The sequence below is a fragment of the Juglans microcarpa x Juglans regia genome, chromosome 6S, assembly GCF_004785595.1.
Source record: "Juglans microcarpa x Juglans regia isolate MS1-56 chromosome 6S, Jm3101_v1.0, whole genome shotgun sequence".
NCBI lineage: Eukaryota > Viridiplantae > Streptophyta > Magnoliopsida > Fagales > Juglandaceae > Juglans > Juglans microcarpa x Juglans regia.
In genome coordinates this window covers 8,269,404-8,284,262 of record NC_054605.1, presented here as the reverse complement: position 1 = coordinate 8,284,262, position 14,859 = coordinate 8,269,404, and the positions used below count along the sequence as shown (strand labels likewise).

Here is a 14,859-nt window from a genome sequence, read left to right as displayed (position 1 = left end):
TTATTTCTAATTATTTTATTTTAAGATGAGTATGATTTATTAAAATAAATCAAGGGTATTATTTTTTTACGACTTTGAAATATTTTTCCTTAAGCCCTTTAATTTTATTTATTTAAGAAATAGTCCAAACTCTTTTTACAATTAGATTGGTGGGTAAAAAAAATATCTCCTCATATTTGATCTCCACTATTCATTCTCTACCTTTTTAGACAAATTTAATTAATTCCCTTTGACTTTTCTTCCCCTTTGAAACCAAAGCTTCCTCAAGAAGCCAAGTAAATCTCCTTTACCCGTAGCTTCCTCCATAAGCCAAATTAAATTCCCTTCCTCCTCTTACACATCGATTCCAAGGGACAAGAAAGTAATTTCCCTTCTTTCTCATTACACCCACCAACGGCTAGAACAGAAGAAAGGAAAGAATTCTCCAGCCCTCATCGTGCGACCGACCCTTCTCTCCCATTCCATTTCTCTATCAATCTCAAGCCAAGCTTCTAATTTTCTTCCTTCTCAAGAGGGAAATAGTAAGGTAAGAGTATCCTCAACCCTCTCCCTTGTGTATTTCGAAACCTAGCCATGGTTTAATCAAGTGGGTTTCTCTTGATCGATTATTGATGTTCGGTTTTGGACTTTCAGCTAAGGGTTTCGTGTATCCTCTGTTTCCCTAAGCCGAATCTATCTCTATCTTCATCATTTTCGTGCTTTGGAAGGATTTCACCAAAGGTAAAAACCCTAAACTCGACCCACTCGGTTTTGTTGATGTTGGGAGACCCATTGAGTTGTTTTGGCTTGGACCTTAGTTTTAGTTGTTGTGTATGTATTAATAAACATTAAAGCTATGTTTTTCTGCCCAAACCGAGTGTGTTGAAGTTGGTTGCCGTGTGCCTCCTGTCATTCGAAAATGGCATGTTTCTTACTTAACTTGGTTAGCCTCAAGTGAGGATTGGATGATTTTTTTATGTGTACATGTAGATGCATGAAGAAACCGTGCGTGTGTGTGTGGGTGTGCTCTGTTTTGTGTGTTCCAGCCGTGTATTACAAGGGAAATTTGTAGTCCTTTCCTTGTGTTTCCTTGAGTTAAGCCATGTTCTTAATTATGCTTTTATGTGTTAAATTAATGAAGTTAAGGTTTACAATTTTAAACATCTATTTCCTCAAGTTTATGGCCTTTAGTAAGCCACTAAAGGTTTTAAATCTAAACTAGTAAGTTTACTTAGGAATTTTAAGTTGCCAAGGGTTTGTATCTTTTATTTGTGCTGTGTTTCAGAAAATATACGAGGTTTTCTTACATTTTCTACCACTCTTGTATTATTTAATTGTATGGTTGAGATTTGGCTAAGTGAGAGATGTTTAAGACCTTTAATATACTAGAACTTGCTAGCTGCCCATGCATTGCAAAATTCTGAAATATATTCTGTTTTGGGAGCCTAAGTCAGCCCATTCCATCTCTTGCTCAGCTTCACCCTTTTGTTTGATCAATGATGAATTTTAGTATGGAAAGCCCTTGAAGAATAAGTGTCAAAAACCAACCCTCTTGTGCGCGTTGGCCTTTTGTTAGATTTACTTCCACATGAGGTTACAAAGCTGTCAAAATGCCCATTTGCTGACATTTTTAGATTTTGTAGCACTTCCTTGTTCCTTACCATGCTTAAATAAAATCCTACCATACTATACATTTTAACTTATGATTCCTACCTATCCCATGTATAGAAAATAGTAGCTTTTAAAGAGGGGCAGCAAGTGAGTTACGTATTTTCATGGGTTTCTTTAAATGTTGGAATGAGGATATTAATGTTGACTTAGTGCAATGTATGTAGCTAAGGGATTAAGGAAAACACTTTAATTCCAATGTGGAATTTAAGTGAGCGCATAAGGGTGTCGGATAGTAAGGCTTAATGTGAAATGAATTTTAATACGTTCATTTCATTTCATTGAATAGGAGTTTATTTTCAAGATTCAAGGAACCTACTTGTAAAGCATCGAGGTAAGTAGCTATAACCATGCTTCTTACACCAAGTTCTCTTTATGAAAGAATGTCTCTCTCTCTCTTATTGCAAATATTCTTCTAAAAAAAAGAGTAAATGAATATAGTATGTACAAGCTCTTTCTTGATAGCTCCTGTTAAGCATCCTATGGATTATAATTGTTTGTATGTGTATAAGGTAATGCATGCACGTAGGTTCTAAGTCATGAGGTTTCCATACATGTTTTCTCAATAAATTTATTGATTATTCCTATATGTAGTATAGTATGAATATGTATCTTTTTCATAAAAATGCATGTGCATCGAAGTAAGAAATATGATGAAAATGTTTTTATTGCAAATGAAAGGTAATGAATGTCTCATGCCTTATGCTTCAAGTGATGCTTTAAACAAGTTTTAAAATGTCTCTATGAATTGATGCTTTAAATGAGTGAAGGACCGTTTTAAGATGTCCCTATGAACTAATATTAAATTGTCCCTATGAACTAACGTTTTATGGATGCCATGAAAAGTGATGTTTAAGCTCATGCCTTAAAAATGATATTTCTTCATGAATGCACTGTTAAATGAAAAGATGATGTTAAGTTCATGCTTTTAAATGACTTTTTTCATGAATGAACTGTAAATGTAATGGACTGAAAGGACTGACATGAATGAATGAATGCTTAATGTATGAAAATACGTAACGGCCATATAAATGAATGAAAAGGGTACCAAAGGAATGGGCAGATTGCAATGCCGGGTAAGTAGTACTGATAGTGCACCCAGTGCTGCCCCTGACTGAAAAGGGATTTCCAACCTGTGGCCACGGGTGGAATCCAGGTCCAAAAGAAAACCGCTAACCCCAACACACGGGGCGTAATAGTGTGTATCGGCCAAAGAAAGTGAAACATGAAAGTATGATTATTTCTTAAAATGTTTATGCATGAAAGCATAGTTATTTCTTAGAATGTTTATGCATGAAAGTATGACTTATTTCTTAAACTGTTATGCATGAAAGCATTGTCAAGAATTACCAAAAATGTTTATGTATGCATGTTTTCAAAAGAAAAGAATAGATGCCTAGTATGTTCACTGCATGGTGTACTACTTACCGAGTATTCGACTCACTTTTGTTTTAAATGTTTTAAACGTCCAGGTAATGACGAAAAGGTTGTGGAGCAAGGCACTACTGTAGAGGGAGAGGCAGACGCTTAGGACCTTCCCTAACTAGAAATGTTATGTTTATGGATGATAGGTTATGTTTTTATGAATGTACGATGGACTCTGAGTCTTTTATAGATGAATGTTAAAAAGAATGTCTACCAGGTGTTCCCTTTATTAAATTAGAAATTTAGAGTACACGTGTGTCATGTCCATGCCGATCGCCTGTTATTCGAAAAGAAAAAAAAAAAGAAAGTACAATAAAAGGACAGGCATGTAAGTCGCAATCCCGCCCTTCCTGGGACGGGGTTGTGACATCTGGATATTGAAACTGAAATGTTTTGTTTTTTGCATTCTAAACTCTCTGAAAATGCTCATGTTTACATACTAGTATATGTGATTTGCTTACTGAATTGTTGATAACTCATCCTCTTATCTTCACAATATTTTTGAGATGATGTTGATGGTTTAGCTGGGAATCAGGAATAGAAAAAATGAGCAAGGCTAGCTGAGGATAGGGAGTTACCTAAGGGTACCATTGCTAATAGAAGAATTTCGTTTGATTATCTGGATTTCATTATGTTATTTGGCTTAGTGAGACTCTTAGAATTACCAGTTTATTATGTAGAGATTATTGGGAGATTGTGGAACCGTTAATTTATGTTATTTGATTTATTATGTTGATGACCTTGTGGAGGAAATTTATGTATTAAGTTGAAAAAAGATGAATTTATGTTTTTATTAGAGCTTTTGGAAATTATATTTGTATTGGGAGACATGATTATAGTGATCATAGGTGGTAATTTTCCGACCCATCTGGATATGGGGCGTTACACTTACCAGGTCTTATAAGGCTCTTATATAAGCAAATTCTACCCCTCCATGCACACTCCTGCATATATACTTCCGAATAGCCATAAAACTTTGGTTAGCTTCCAACTAGAAACCATACATGCATCCTCTTAATTTGTCTTTTATTTAATTCTTTAGCGTATTAAATTCCAAGTATAATACCCTGCATGCAGTTTTTTCTTGGAGAACAAGGCCGTCGACAAAAGGCGTAGGAAATTGTTAACGAATGAATCATCCAAATAAAAGTGTTGATCTAGCTTAGCTCAAAGAACATATATGAGATCAGTTAATTCGTGAAGGTCATGCAATTTACTAAAATAAAATAAATTAGATGGGTTAAGAAAAATATGACGTTCAGACTTGAACAAAAAAATATGGATTCAATTTTAAGAAAATGAAAATTTAAATAGATAAATGCTTTTATTTTTGTAACTCCATCTATTTTGGAATGATAAAATAAAATTAAAAAAAAAACAAACAAGATATATAAGGTGAATGACGCACAATTCTATTTACAACTCTTTTTTTTTCTTTTGAGAAATAGACTGCATTCATTCATAAAAGCGAAGTTACAGTTGTGACTAATACATATAGGGAAAAACCTAGATTACAAGCCAACTACTCACAGTTGGAGCTCCACCAGTACACAAATTTATTTATGACTATTATGGTCTTAACTCCTAGAACTCTCTACAGACAAATCGTCTTAGAGATCACACTCTACGTAAAGCAGAGATTTCAAACCCCAACCTCTAGGGGAGTAAAGGACTTTCACTCTATGGACAAAATATCCAAAAGACTATTTCTTTTGTATTATTAACCTAAAACAAAGGAAATAACAGAAAACGTAAATGATACATGGAAAAATAGCGAAATACAGTTTGGAAAGCTATAAATCCACATTTTCAACCTTAGAGGAAATCAAAAAAGCAAACACAAGAACTGTGTTGGTGCGCATGGCAACGATAGAGCTCCCCTTGCGGTGTGACTCACGCACCTCTCCGTTCGGTGAGATTTTTCACCCGTCTGAAGGATCGGTGCCTTGGGAATCTTACGGTGGGGTGCATGGTGGTCGATTGCAGGGCTCCAAAAAATAACAGATTGGCATTTCGCTCTACTTTGAAAGAAAACATAAAACCAGAAAATATAAAAGAAAAAATTAGAGAGAAAATGGAGGAGAGATGAGGGAGGGAGGAGCCGAAGCTCCAACCCCCCTCCACTAGTCCAGGTTTTTTGAGGGAGGCTGCTATAGAGAGAAAAGTGAGAGAGCGAGAGGTGTGCTAGGGTTTGAATCTTGGCATTCTTCGAGTGACTTGGCCATTTACAACTCCTTTTATCACTGTGTTTTCACGAATGGAGAGCATTTATGTAATATTTGAAATTTAAATCATATAAAAGACTGAGAATTATGAATAATTTTTATGATGCGTCTTGATCGCATAGATTTAATAAAATAGGTGTAAAACAGTTGTGTATGGTGATATAAACTCCCCATGATATACGACGTAGAAAGAGAGAGTACTCCGATATATGTAAATGGAATCTTAAAAGGTTTTTGTTCAAGAACAAAATCAGGTCAAAGTCTCATCGGTCATCACCAATTTGTTCTCTCCGTTTTGAATTTGACAAAAACGATGAAACAGGTGCACCGCAGGGCCCACGATGCATGCATGTCAAATGTTGGACAATTCAACGCGGGCCAGTACTACTGTTTGGCTTCCATGAAAGTCTGCTAATCAGAAACTAAAAACACTTTGATTAGATCAGAAGGTTTATATATCCCCTAACTAGTATTACGTACGTACGTATATGCAAGCATTATGGGCGATCCATCAGTTTTTTTTTTTTTTTTTTTTTTTTTCTTTTCTGGATCTAGCATCAGAGGATGATCACTCTAAACATGCTAGACGTTTTGTTTTGAGCGTGCAAACCCTTCTCAATTAATTTATTTCTTGGGTTGTGCTGAGACAGCAATTAATGATACTCTTGAGTCATGTTAATTACTTTCTCACGAGGTTTAATTAATTGTCAAATAGATATGCAGTAATATGAATGATTAATACAACTTTTGTCAATGGGCCATATTTTCGTTTGAAAACGTACAAATTGAAGCTAATACTTTTCTGCATGCATGTTGCTTTCTTTCAATTAGGGTACTAATATAAACCAATTCTTTTTACAATAACCATTTTTATAACTATATATTTAGTTTCTTAGTCAACATTTGAGTGCTGATGATCATATCTCGATCCCCTATATTGGAAAATATCCTTGACTTTACTTCCATATAATGGTCAATCAAACTATACATTATCAACACTTTTCAACAATTAAGAACTTCTAGAATAATTTCCTATTCTATATATATATATATATATATAAATATATATATAATATATATATACACACACGCGCACACATGATAATCCGTCTTCGTCACTAGCTACCTAACTCAAAGATGTGACTATTTTTAGAAGTACAAGTTTTTCCAGAAAAGTGCTTATTTATATTTGTAGGAATTACATGTTGATTTGGAGACGCTATTCTCAAGAATTTTCATTTCTCGCTAAGGCAATTATGTTATTAATTACCACCATATTTAATGTTTATATATTGACTATATATTTTAGTATATAGTATTTTTTAACAATAGTATATAATTATTAGCTCGGTCAATATCCGATTATTAATTAAAGATCATCATGTGATTATGTGTTGAACTAGGGTGCAACTTGTCAAAGTATTTAATTTAGGATGGAACTGCAAGTTTAGACAGTTTACAACAAAATGTTGAACCATTTTGCACCCCTTGATCAACTACTCCATACCGCTTTTCCAATATCGTGCATCATCGACTAAAAACATATTATAATTTTCACCCTAAGTTATTAATAGGTTTCAATGCACCTCTCAATAAAATCTAACCGTTAAAATTTTCACTCTAATCTATTTTCACTTATCGTAACTATAAAAAAACGTGTTTCACACCACTAATCACACGATTGATTGACCTGCGACAATAAATGGGTGGCACTGGTTGCCCTGAGGAGGCTTAATGCTTAAGTCAGAGATACAATATGAGAATAAGTATATGTAAAAGATGAAGTGCATGGCTTGTTTGTTACCTATCGTAGGTTATTTATAGAAGGACATGGACACTGCGTGATGGCAACCGACTCTAATCACCATTCTCGCGTGCTTATCCTTCATGAGCTGGCCTTATTAACCAGAGAGGATATCTCCTGCTTTGTAGGAGTTATCGTGCCTAAGATAATCATATCCAACTATGGGTCCGATGTCCAACTCTCTAGGGAGTTATCTGCCACCTGGTCGTAGTTACGGGCCTTCGGTCTTGGCCCTCCCAACCCTAAGCTAAAGCTTTAGGCCAGCTTCCTAGTCGTGGGCTTGCAGGTTACTCGGGGTATCCAAATTATATCCCCTCCAGTAACAAATAAATCTTAACCAAAAGTGCAGTACCTTATATCTATTGATGATTTATGGCACTAGCTAGCTGCACATTCCGATTTTTCGTTGTTACAAAATGGGTGGTCGTCTAGGAGTAAATGTAATTTCTTAATTAAAAAAAAGGTTGGACATGTAGAATTATGGAACTAGTGAACTCCAATATATTTCATGCACATGATCAACTACTAATTCATGCTCACATCGAGGAAGCTGTATTAATTATATCGGCAAAGTCCCCATGATTATTTGGCTTATGTTTCTTTTCACGTGTTGTGTCTTTAATTATGACTCAAGTATATATGAATTACCTCAGATTGTACCTTATTAACAAAGTCGGATGAATGCATGGGCCGCAACCATTAATCCAGAACCCAGGGGGCCATCGACCTCAATCTTCTTCTTAAGAGAGAGAACCCTACCATCGTAGAAAAGAAACGCTCAGATGACGGGCGGTAACATGTACGATATTGGTGGCAAAAGTTTGACCGTGAACCAATGCCCAGCTTGTCATGGGCTACGTACGTATTAGCGTTTCGATCGTGGGGTCCGAGCATTGCGGCTTAAGGCCTCTCTCTCTCTCTCTCTCTCTCTCATCGTGACATGCATGTTAACTCAAACGTTGACGTTGAATTTTCTATTTTTTTGGTTAGTTAAATGGTGTATGCATGAAACACAAGTATGATATAATTTCTTGGAGTGCAATTAGATTTGAGCAGTTGACATTTTTGGTCCGTGTTCGGAATTAGATCAATAACTCTGACCGTAAGTGAATTATATCTTGCATTGGCTTTCTGAACGGAATCAAATACTTCATGCTGTCTAGCTATTTATATATGTGAAGAGGCGTAAATTGAGACCCAGAGGAGTGTGAAGAAAATAAAGCAAAAAAAAATAAATAAAATAACGAGCTATGGAGGACGCTACCAAGGAATTCATTTCTAGCACTGGTTATGGAGGTCATGTCAGAGAGGAGAAAATATATGATCAATCTAGTACTGGTTATGAAGAAGGATGGATAAAATTATTAGAGACAACAACATTAATCGAGGTGGAGCTTTCAGATCATCTTTCTTTCCATGTTTCTTGGAAGTCATATATTGTGGATATGACTGTAGATATTTTCTTTTCAATATATTTGCTATTTTATATCTGCAGTTTCTTTCTTTCTTTTCCTTAATTTCTAGTTTTTTCCCCCGAATGCTTCTCAATATTACGACAGTCAGCTTTTCGGAGGAAAAAAAATGAGTCTTGTAATATATCATGCAAGCAGGTTCATGAAGTTTGTACAGAAATTAAAGAGCTCGATCTCTGTCAAGCGCGTTTCCGATTCATTTGGGTCTAACGTCCCTCACTCATGTACAGGAAGAAACTCAGATAGATTTCTTTCTAGAGGCTGGAGTAGTACATGAGAACTTTTATAGAATATATTGCCAGTTTTATAGAATATATATATAGAGAGAGAGAGAGAGAGAGAGAGAGAGAGAGAGCTTTGATTCAGAGTTGAGCTGTTTTTTTTTTCTGGGAATTAGAGGCTACAATTTAACAATTGTTGCCATTAGTGCCTTTTTACGGTGATGATCAAATAGTAAGTAATAGCTAGCTATATAGAACTAAAGAAGTGATTTGATCTCCTTTTGCATGATGATTTATTACATTTATTAACTTCTCTTCATTGACATGAAAAACTCCTAATTAATAAATGATCTTTTATTGGCCTACTTTTCCTACAATATTCCAGGTCGGAAATGGGAGACCATGCAATGAAAATTACTTGAAGCCGCCATCTTCACCTTTACAAAAGGATTCAAGAAGCTGCAGCAAACAGGTATAAGAATTTAGGCTTTTCTTCAGATTCAATATGGGCTCTCATGATAATATTTATATATATCTAATTAGCTCGATCCATTAATTTATTATATCTGCTTTTGAGTATGTAACTCTCATTTCTCAACTCCAAGTACTCACTACAAGAAAACTGATTATTTACTGTCAATTATTTTCTATTAACATAATTATTTTTTGTTAAAATAAATCTATTCTCGTCATAAATAATTATTTTTGTTGTAAATAATTCATCATAAATGCTCACTTTTCTTGTAGTGAGTTGACATATATGGATCACGGTCAATATCTCATGATCATGATAGGTCCTCCTATATATTCAATTGGAAGTAATGACCTCTGATCAATTAATATATATATATATATATAGATCTTTTAATTTGGCAGTTAAGAGGCTTATTTCACATCTTTTTAATTAGAGCGTCATGAGGAGCAAAGGCAATTTTTTAAGGAGTGAAGTGTTATTTACTTTTCTTTTCTTCTTCTTCCTCTTCCTTTTTTTTTTTTTTTTTTTTTTTTTTTTTTTTTTTTTTTTTTTTGCAGTTTTTGGCGCCTTACCCTAATTTGGATATGCATCATTTCTCATTTTTTATTTTTATGAAATCTAGTACCTCTTGTAGTTTGACCTTTTCAGATCCTCCCTCCAACATCCCTGAGAGAAAATACATGGCAGCCGTAATTAGTAGCACTCTCATGTCGAAACAATTCGAATTTTTTAAGTGAAAGTAAAATTTAGTTTTTAAATGTATTTTCTAACTTAATTATACTGAAAAATAAAAATTCTAACCTGAATTATCTCTTACATCGTGAACTGGTTAAAATAAAAACTTGATTTTAGCAATTATAATGTTTTAAATTGTAATCATAATACAATGGGAAAGTTGTGATCATAATGCAAAGGGAATTATTCTACTTTTTATTTTATAATTGAAAAAATATATATTAATATATAATTTTAATTTGAAAATATTTATATTGCTATTTATAAGGGAAAAAAAATCTCCATTTCTTGGGAGGGAAGGTATGACTGAGCAAAGGCATTTGACTCATCAAATGAGTTCAATATTCAAAATTTGATGAATTCATGTTTAAAATCACTATATTGGATTCACCAAACACTAAAATCTGAAACTTTGAGCTACAGTGTATTTTAATTCATCTTCAAATTTGAAGACTCACTATTCACTCTATAATTATTATTTTATTTACTTAAATTATTGTTTCCTGATTTTGAGCCACAATATATTTAAGTTGGGAAATATCAAATTAAATTATTAATTAACGTATAGTTAGCTTGTAATTGTAAAATATGAAAAAAAATTAAAAATATTATTATTAAAAAAAATATTATTATATTATTATTTTTATGAATCCAATATGGGGTTATGAATAAAAAGATTTTGAATTTATGGAAAATATATATGTATTTTTCATCAAATTTTGAAGATGAAAATGATGAATCCAATGCTAATGCTCCCTTAGCCCTAGCTAGCTCCCTCCACTCTTGCTTATAGAGAAAACTCTAAAACTTAAAACTATGAAAACATCATGTTCACATTTGAAGCAACTTTAATCAAACTATGTTTGGATCGAATATATGCACCCAATACTGACCAAATTATATTTTGTTTGGAGTTTGAGTTGCCTATAATTTCTTTCTTTTAACTCTACGGCCGGGTTACAATTGGAAAAATGTAGATTCATCAAGTAAACTTTAAAATATTTACTGAGAATTTAATACTGTCGAAGAAAGTTCGTTTAGGCAATACTAGTGTTGTATGGTCCAATTCACCTATCTTTATCTCACTTTAAGTCCAATTGTTCGATAGAAACTGATCTCAGGCATTTGACATACATTTTGTTTTGTATGTATTCGAAGTGGTGTTTGATAATGGGGAGGGGGCAACCAGATGTGATGATTTCCCTACTTGGGCATCACCATAATAGCACCATATCCGCTGAGAACCAAATAGAAGTAGCCTAGACGGCAAAAAGCCACATGCGCACCCTCGAGTCGGGTTTAAGCCGGAGCTTAGACCTTACGGGCACTAGGAAATTCAGTGAATTCTTAGTTGGCTAATCCAAAGAGTCTAAAGTGAATCCATATTTAGATTATAATTACGCAGAGCTAATTTGTACATACGAAATTACTTGGGAGTAACCCAATGAGCTTTAAGCAACCACCCTAGCTTGGTGGATGTGATGTTTGATATATGATGTATTATAAGAGCGTTTGAAAGTAGCACTAAAGTGAACCCTAACTAACAAGTCTAATCATGAAGCATTCCATCATCCATCTGATCAAAGTTTAACAATAAAACTTTCTTTTTCTTTTTTCTTTTTTTATATAGTTATCTTTTTTGTTTTTCATATATAAGTTTAACAATAAAAATAATGTTCTTGTTATATCTCTCGATGTAGGATGTCCAGCTTCAGTCTACTAGAGTAGAAATGGGTGAGGTAAGAGAAGAAAATCAAAGACTGAAGAAGTCTTTAGATCGGATAATGAAGGATTATCAGAACCTTCAAATGAAATTCTTTGACATTGTTCAAAAAGACGGGAGAAAAACTACAAATAATACAAACAACCATCAAGAAATTGAAGAATCAGATCAGTTTGTTTCGCTTTGCCTTGGAAGAGTTGCACATGATACAAAAGAGGAAAAAAAAACTGCAGTCTCTAGCAAATTAAAAGAGGATGACCAAGCTAAAGAAACCTTGGCTCTTGGACTAGATCGCAGATTCGAATTGTCTGACCAAGCTAACAGTTTTGAAGAACTGAAGAAAGAAGATTGGGAGACTAGTTGGCAACCCAGTAAAGTTTTGAAGACAAAGCGGAGTGGAGATGATGAGGTTCAACAACAAAATCCCGTAAAGAAAGCTAGGGTTTCTGTGCGGGCTAGATGTGCTACCCCAACAGTAAGTATATATATATATATTTATATAATATATATACACAAGATGGAAATTATGTTTTAAAGTTTTTGTCTCCTCGATAGTACTTTAATCTACTATTTTATGAATGGTATATTAATCCAATAAAGCTAAAATAATTATACTAAAGGAAAACGAGCATTTGTGACGGATTATTTATGACGAGGGTGACTATTTATAGCAAAAGCAAACTCATTTTAGCAGGAAATCCGAAATAGTCATCTTTACAGGAAATAACTGGTCATAAATAAACAGTAATTTTCTTGTAGTGAAATCTATATTATTTATTTAAATTAAAATTACTTTCATATATATATCTACAGATGAATGATGGATGCCAATGGCGGAAATATGGACAAAAGATTTCGAAAGGAAACCCATGCCCTCGAGCATACTATCGTTGCACTGTTTCACCTTTATGCCCAGTAAGAAAACAGGTATGTACTTATAATTATAAGTTATAATTGATCATCATCTCACATATATTAAATTATTATTGCAATTTAATTTTTAACCATTTTGACAAATGAGCAATTTTAAAGTAATTTGTATCGGGAGAGCCCAGCTTATCATCATTAGTGTGTGTGTATGTATATATAGTTATAAAATCTAATCATAATTTGAAGTTTAATCCTTGAAAATACTTCATCAAGGCATGTGAAATTAAAAATGTCTTTGCTTCCAAACAATTTCATTCTTGTATTTAGTAACTCTTGTATAAAGTGACGAATAATATTTGATTTATAAGATAATTAAAATTACCTTACAAACTAATGTGACTTGATGTCATATGCTAGATCGAGTTATATAGCGTAGCACATCAAGCTACGTTAGTTTATAAGCTTTCTTTAATTAATTCTTTTTATAAACCAAGTACTTAACTAAGGCAACATATGTACTTTCAACACGTAAAAAAAAAAAAAAAAAAACGGCAACCAGCATATGCTAGCAATTATATGGCTAATTTAATCCCTTTCAATATATTTTATAGTACTTATTGATTAGGTTTTCTTGTTTGGAACATACAATAAAAAGTCACTATTAAGTTAATAAATTGTCTAAGAAAAAAAGGTGGAGAATTCAATATCATGTGATCAAGTAGTACTAACCCAAGATAAATGGTCTTAAAAATGGATTAAAATTTAAGTTTTTTAACAAATATCAGGACCAGTACATATATGTGAGGTTTTTGTAAATCGAAAATCAAATGATTTCTTAAGAACAAAATACATAAATTTAGCCATGATTTTATCTCATTGGTAAAAGTCCTCAAATTCTTCTATCTTCAAAAGTTTCTTACTGGTTCTGACAATAGTGGGATTAATTGTTTGCAATTTCAGGTACAAAGGTGTGCTGAGGACATATCCATCTTGATCACCACCTATGAAGGAACACACAACCACCCACTTCCCATCTTAGCTACTACTATGGCTTCCACCACTTCAGCAGCTGCTTCCATGCTATTGTCTGAATCGTCAAGCTCCCAATTACCTGCAGGCCACAGCCCATCAGTCACCACTGCTAATACTGCTACTGCTAATCTTCATGGCCCAGACTTTTATAAGTTGGATAGTTTAAAATCAAAGCATTTCTACTTATCCAACTCTTCTTTCTCATCTTCAGTACCTTCACATCCAACAATTACTCTTGACCTCACATCAAGCCCATCCTCTTCCTTACCTCGTTTTAATAAAGTTCCTTCTGAATATCGTCCAAGCTCGTATTCTTCCGCAAGTCTCAACTTCAATTCTTCTGATTCCAATGCAATGTCTTGGGTTAATGGGTTCCTTAACTATGGATGTCAACCCTACAACAAGAACCAAATTGGAAACCCAAGTATGGGAAGACAACCAGTAGAAGACAATTATCAGTCATATATGCACAAGAAAGATCTTACTTCTCAACACTCTTTACTAGAGACCATTGATACTACTGCAACAAAGGTAATCACTGTTGACCAAATATTCCAATCTGCCTTAGCAATTGCACTCACCTCAATCGTTGACGCTAGGGATATTGCCGCTGGAGGTGCCCAAAGAAATTAGAGTACAGATACTGCTGTTCGAAAGTTGACCTTGGGTGAGCAATTTGCAACGTTTTCTTCCTTCCAGCTCTCAATGAGAGCGGATGTGCATCAAGCTTCTTAAACGAAAAACATTCCACCAATTCACAATTGGGAAGTTTGATATTTCTACCACCTTCCTTGTCTTTTTATTCTTCCAAGATTGGATTTGCCTCCAACCGGAAATAATAAAGATCATAACCAGTTGATGGCTTTTGGATATTTAGATTAATGTTGTTTATTGTGTTTTGACTATTATAAGAAGAAATTTGCGGTTGAAGAGGATGACCGCATGCAAGCATTAATGGAACTTGAATAATATTTTTTTTTCTTATATATCTGTATTTATATTGATGAAAATATCTTAATGATTTAGCATGTGCAGATTTGTTAATATATCCGAATTGAAGCCCGACGTGATATCCCTATTTTAGTGTATTTTAATTAATTTAAATATTGATTCTCTTGAATTTATCATATTTCTCGTTGGTTTATTTTTATGATTTTAAAGTTGTTAAATTTATTTTGATGTGCTTTCTTAATATTAATTATTTTTTTGCATTTAAGTTGCTCTTTCATA

The 14,859-nt window shown here is 33.7% G+C and overlaps 1 protein-coding gene across 1 annotated transcript; it reads left to right on the top strand.

Moving 5' to 3' along the window:
- The first annotated feature begins 11,734 nt into the window (after nt 1–11,734).
- Nucleotides 11,735–14,372, top strand: LOC121236815 (WRKY transcription factor 72A-like). Its single transcript, XM_041133282.1, has 3 exons — nt 11,735–12,202; nt 12,541–12,654; nt 13,558–14,372. The coding sequence occupies exons 1-3, from the start codon at nt 11,735–11,737 to the stop codon at nt 14,260–14,262; spliced, it is 1,287 nt and encodes a 428-aa protein (XP_040989216.1). The 3' UTR covers nt 14,263–14,372.
- Nucleotides 14,373–14,859: the final 487 nt, after the last annotated feature.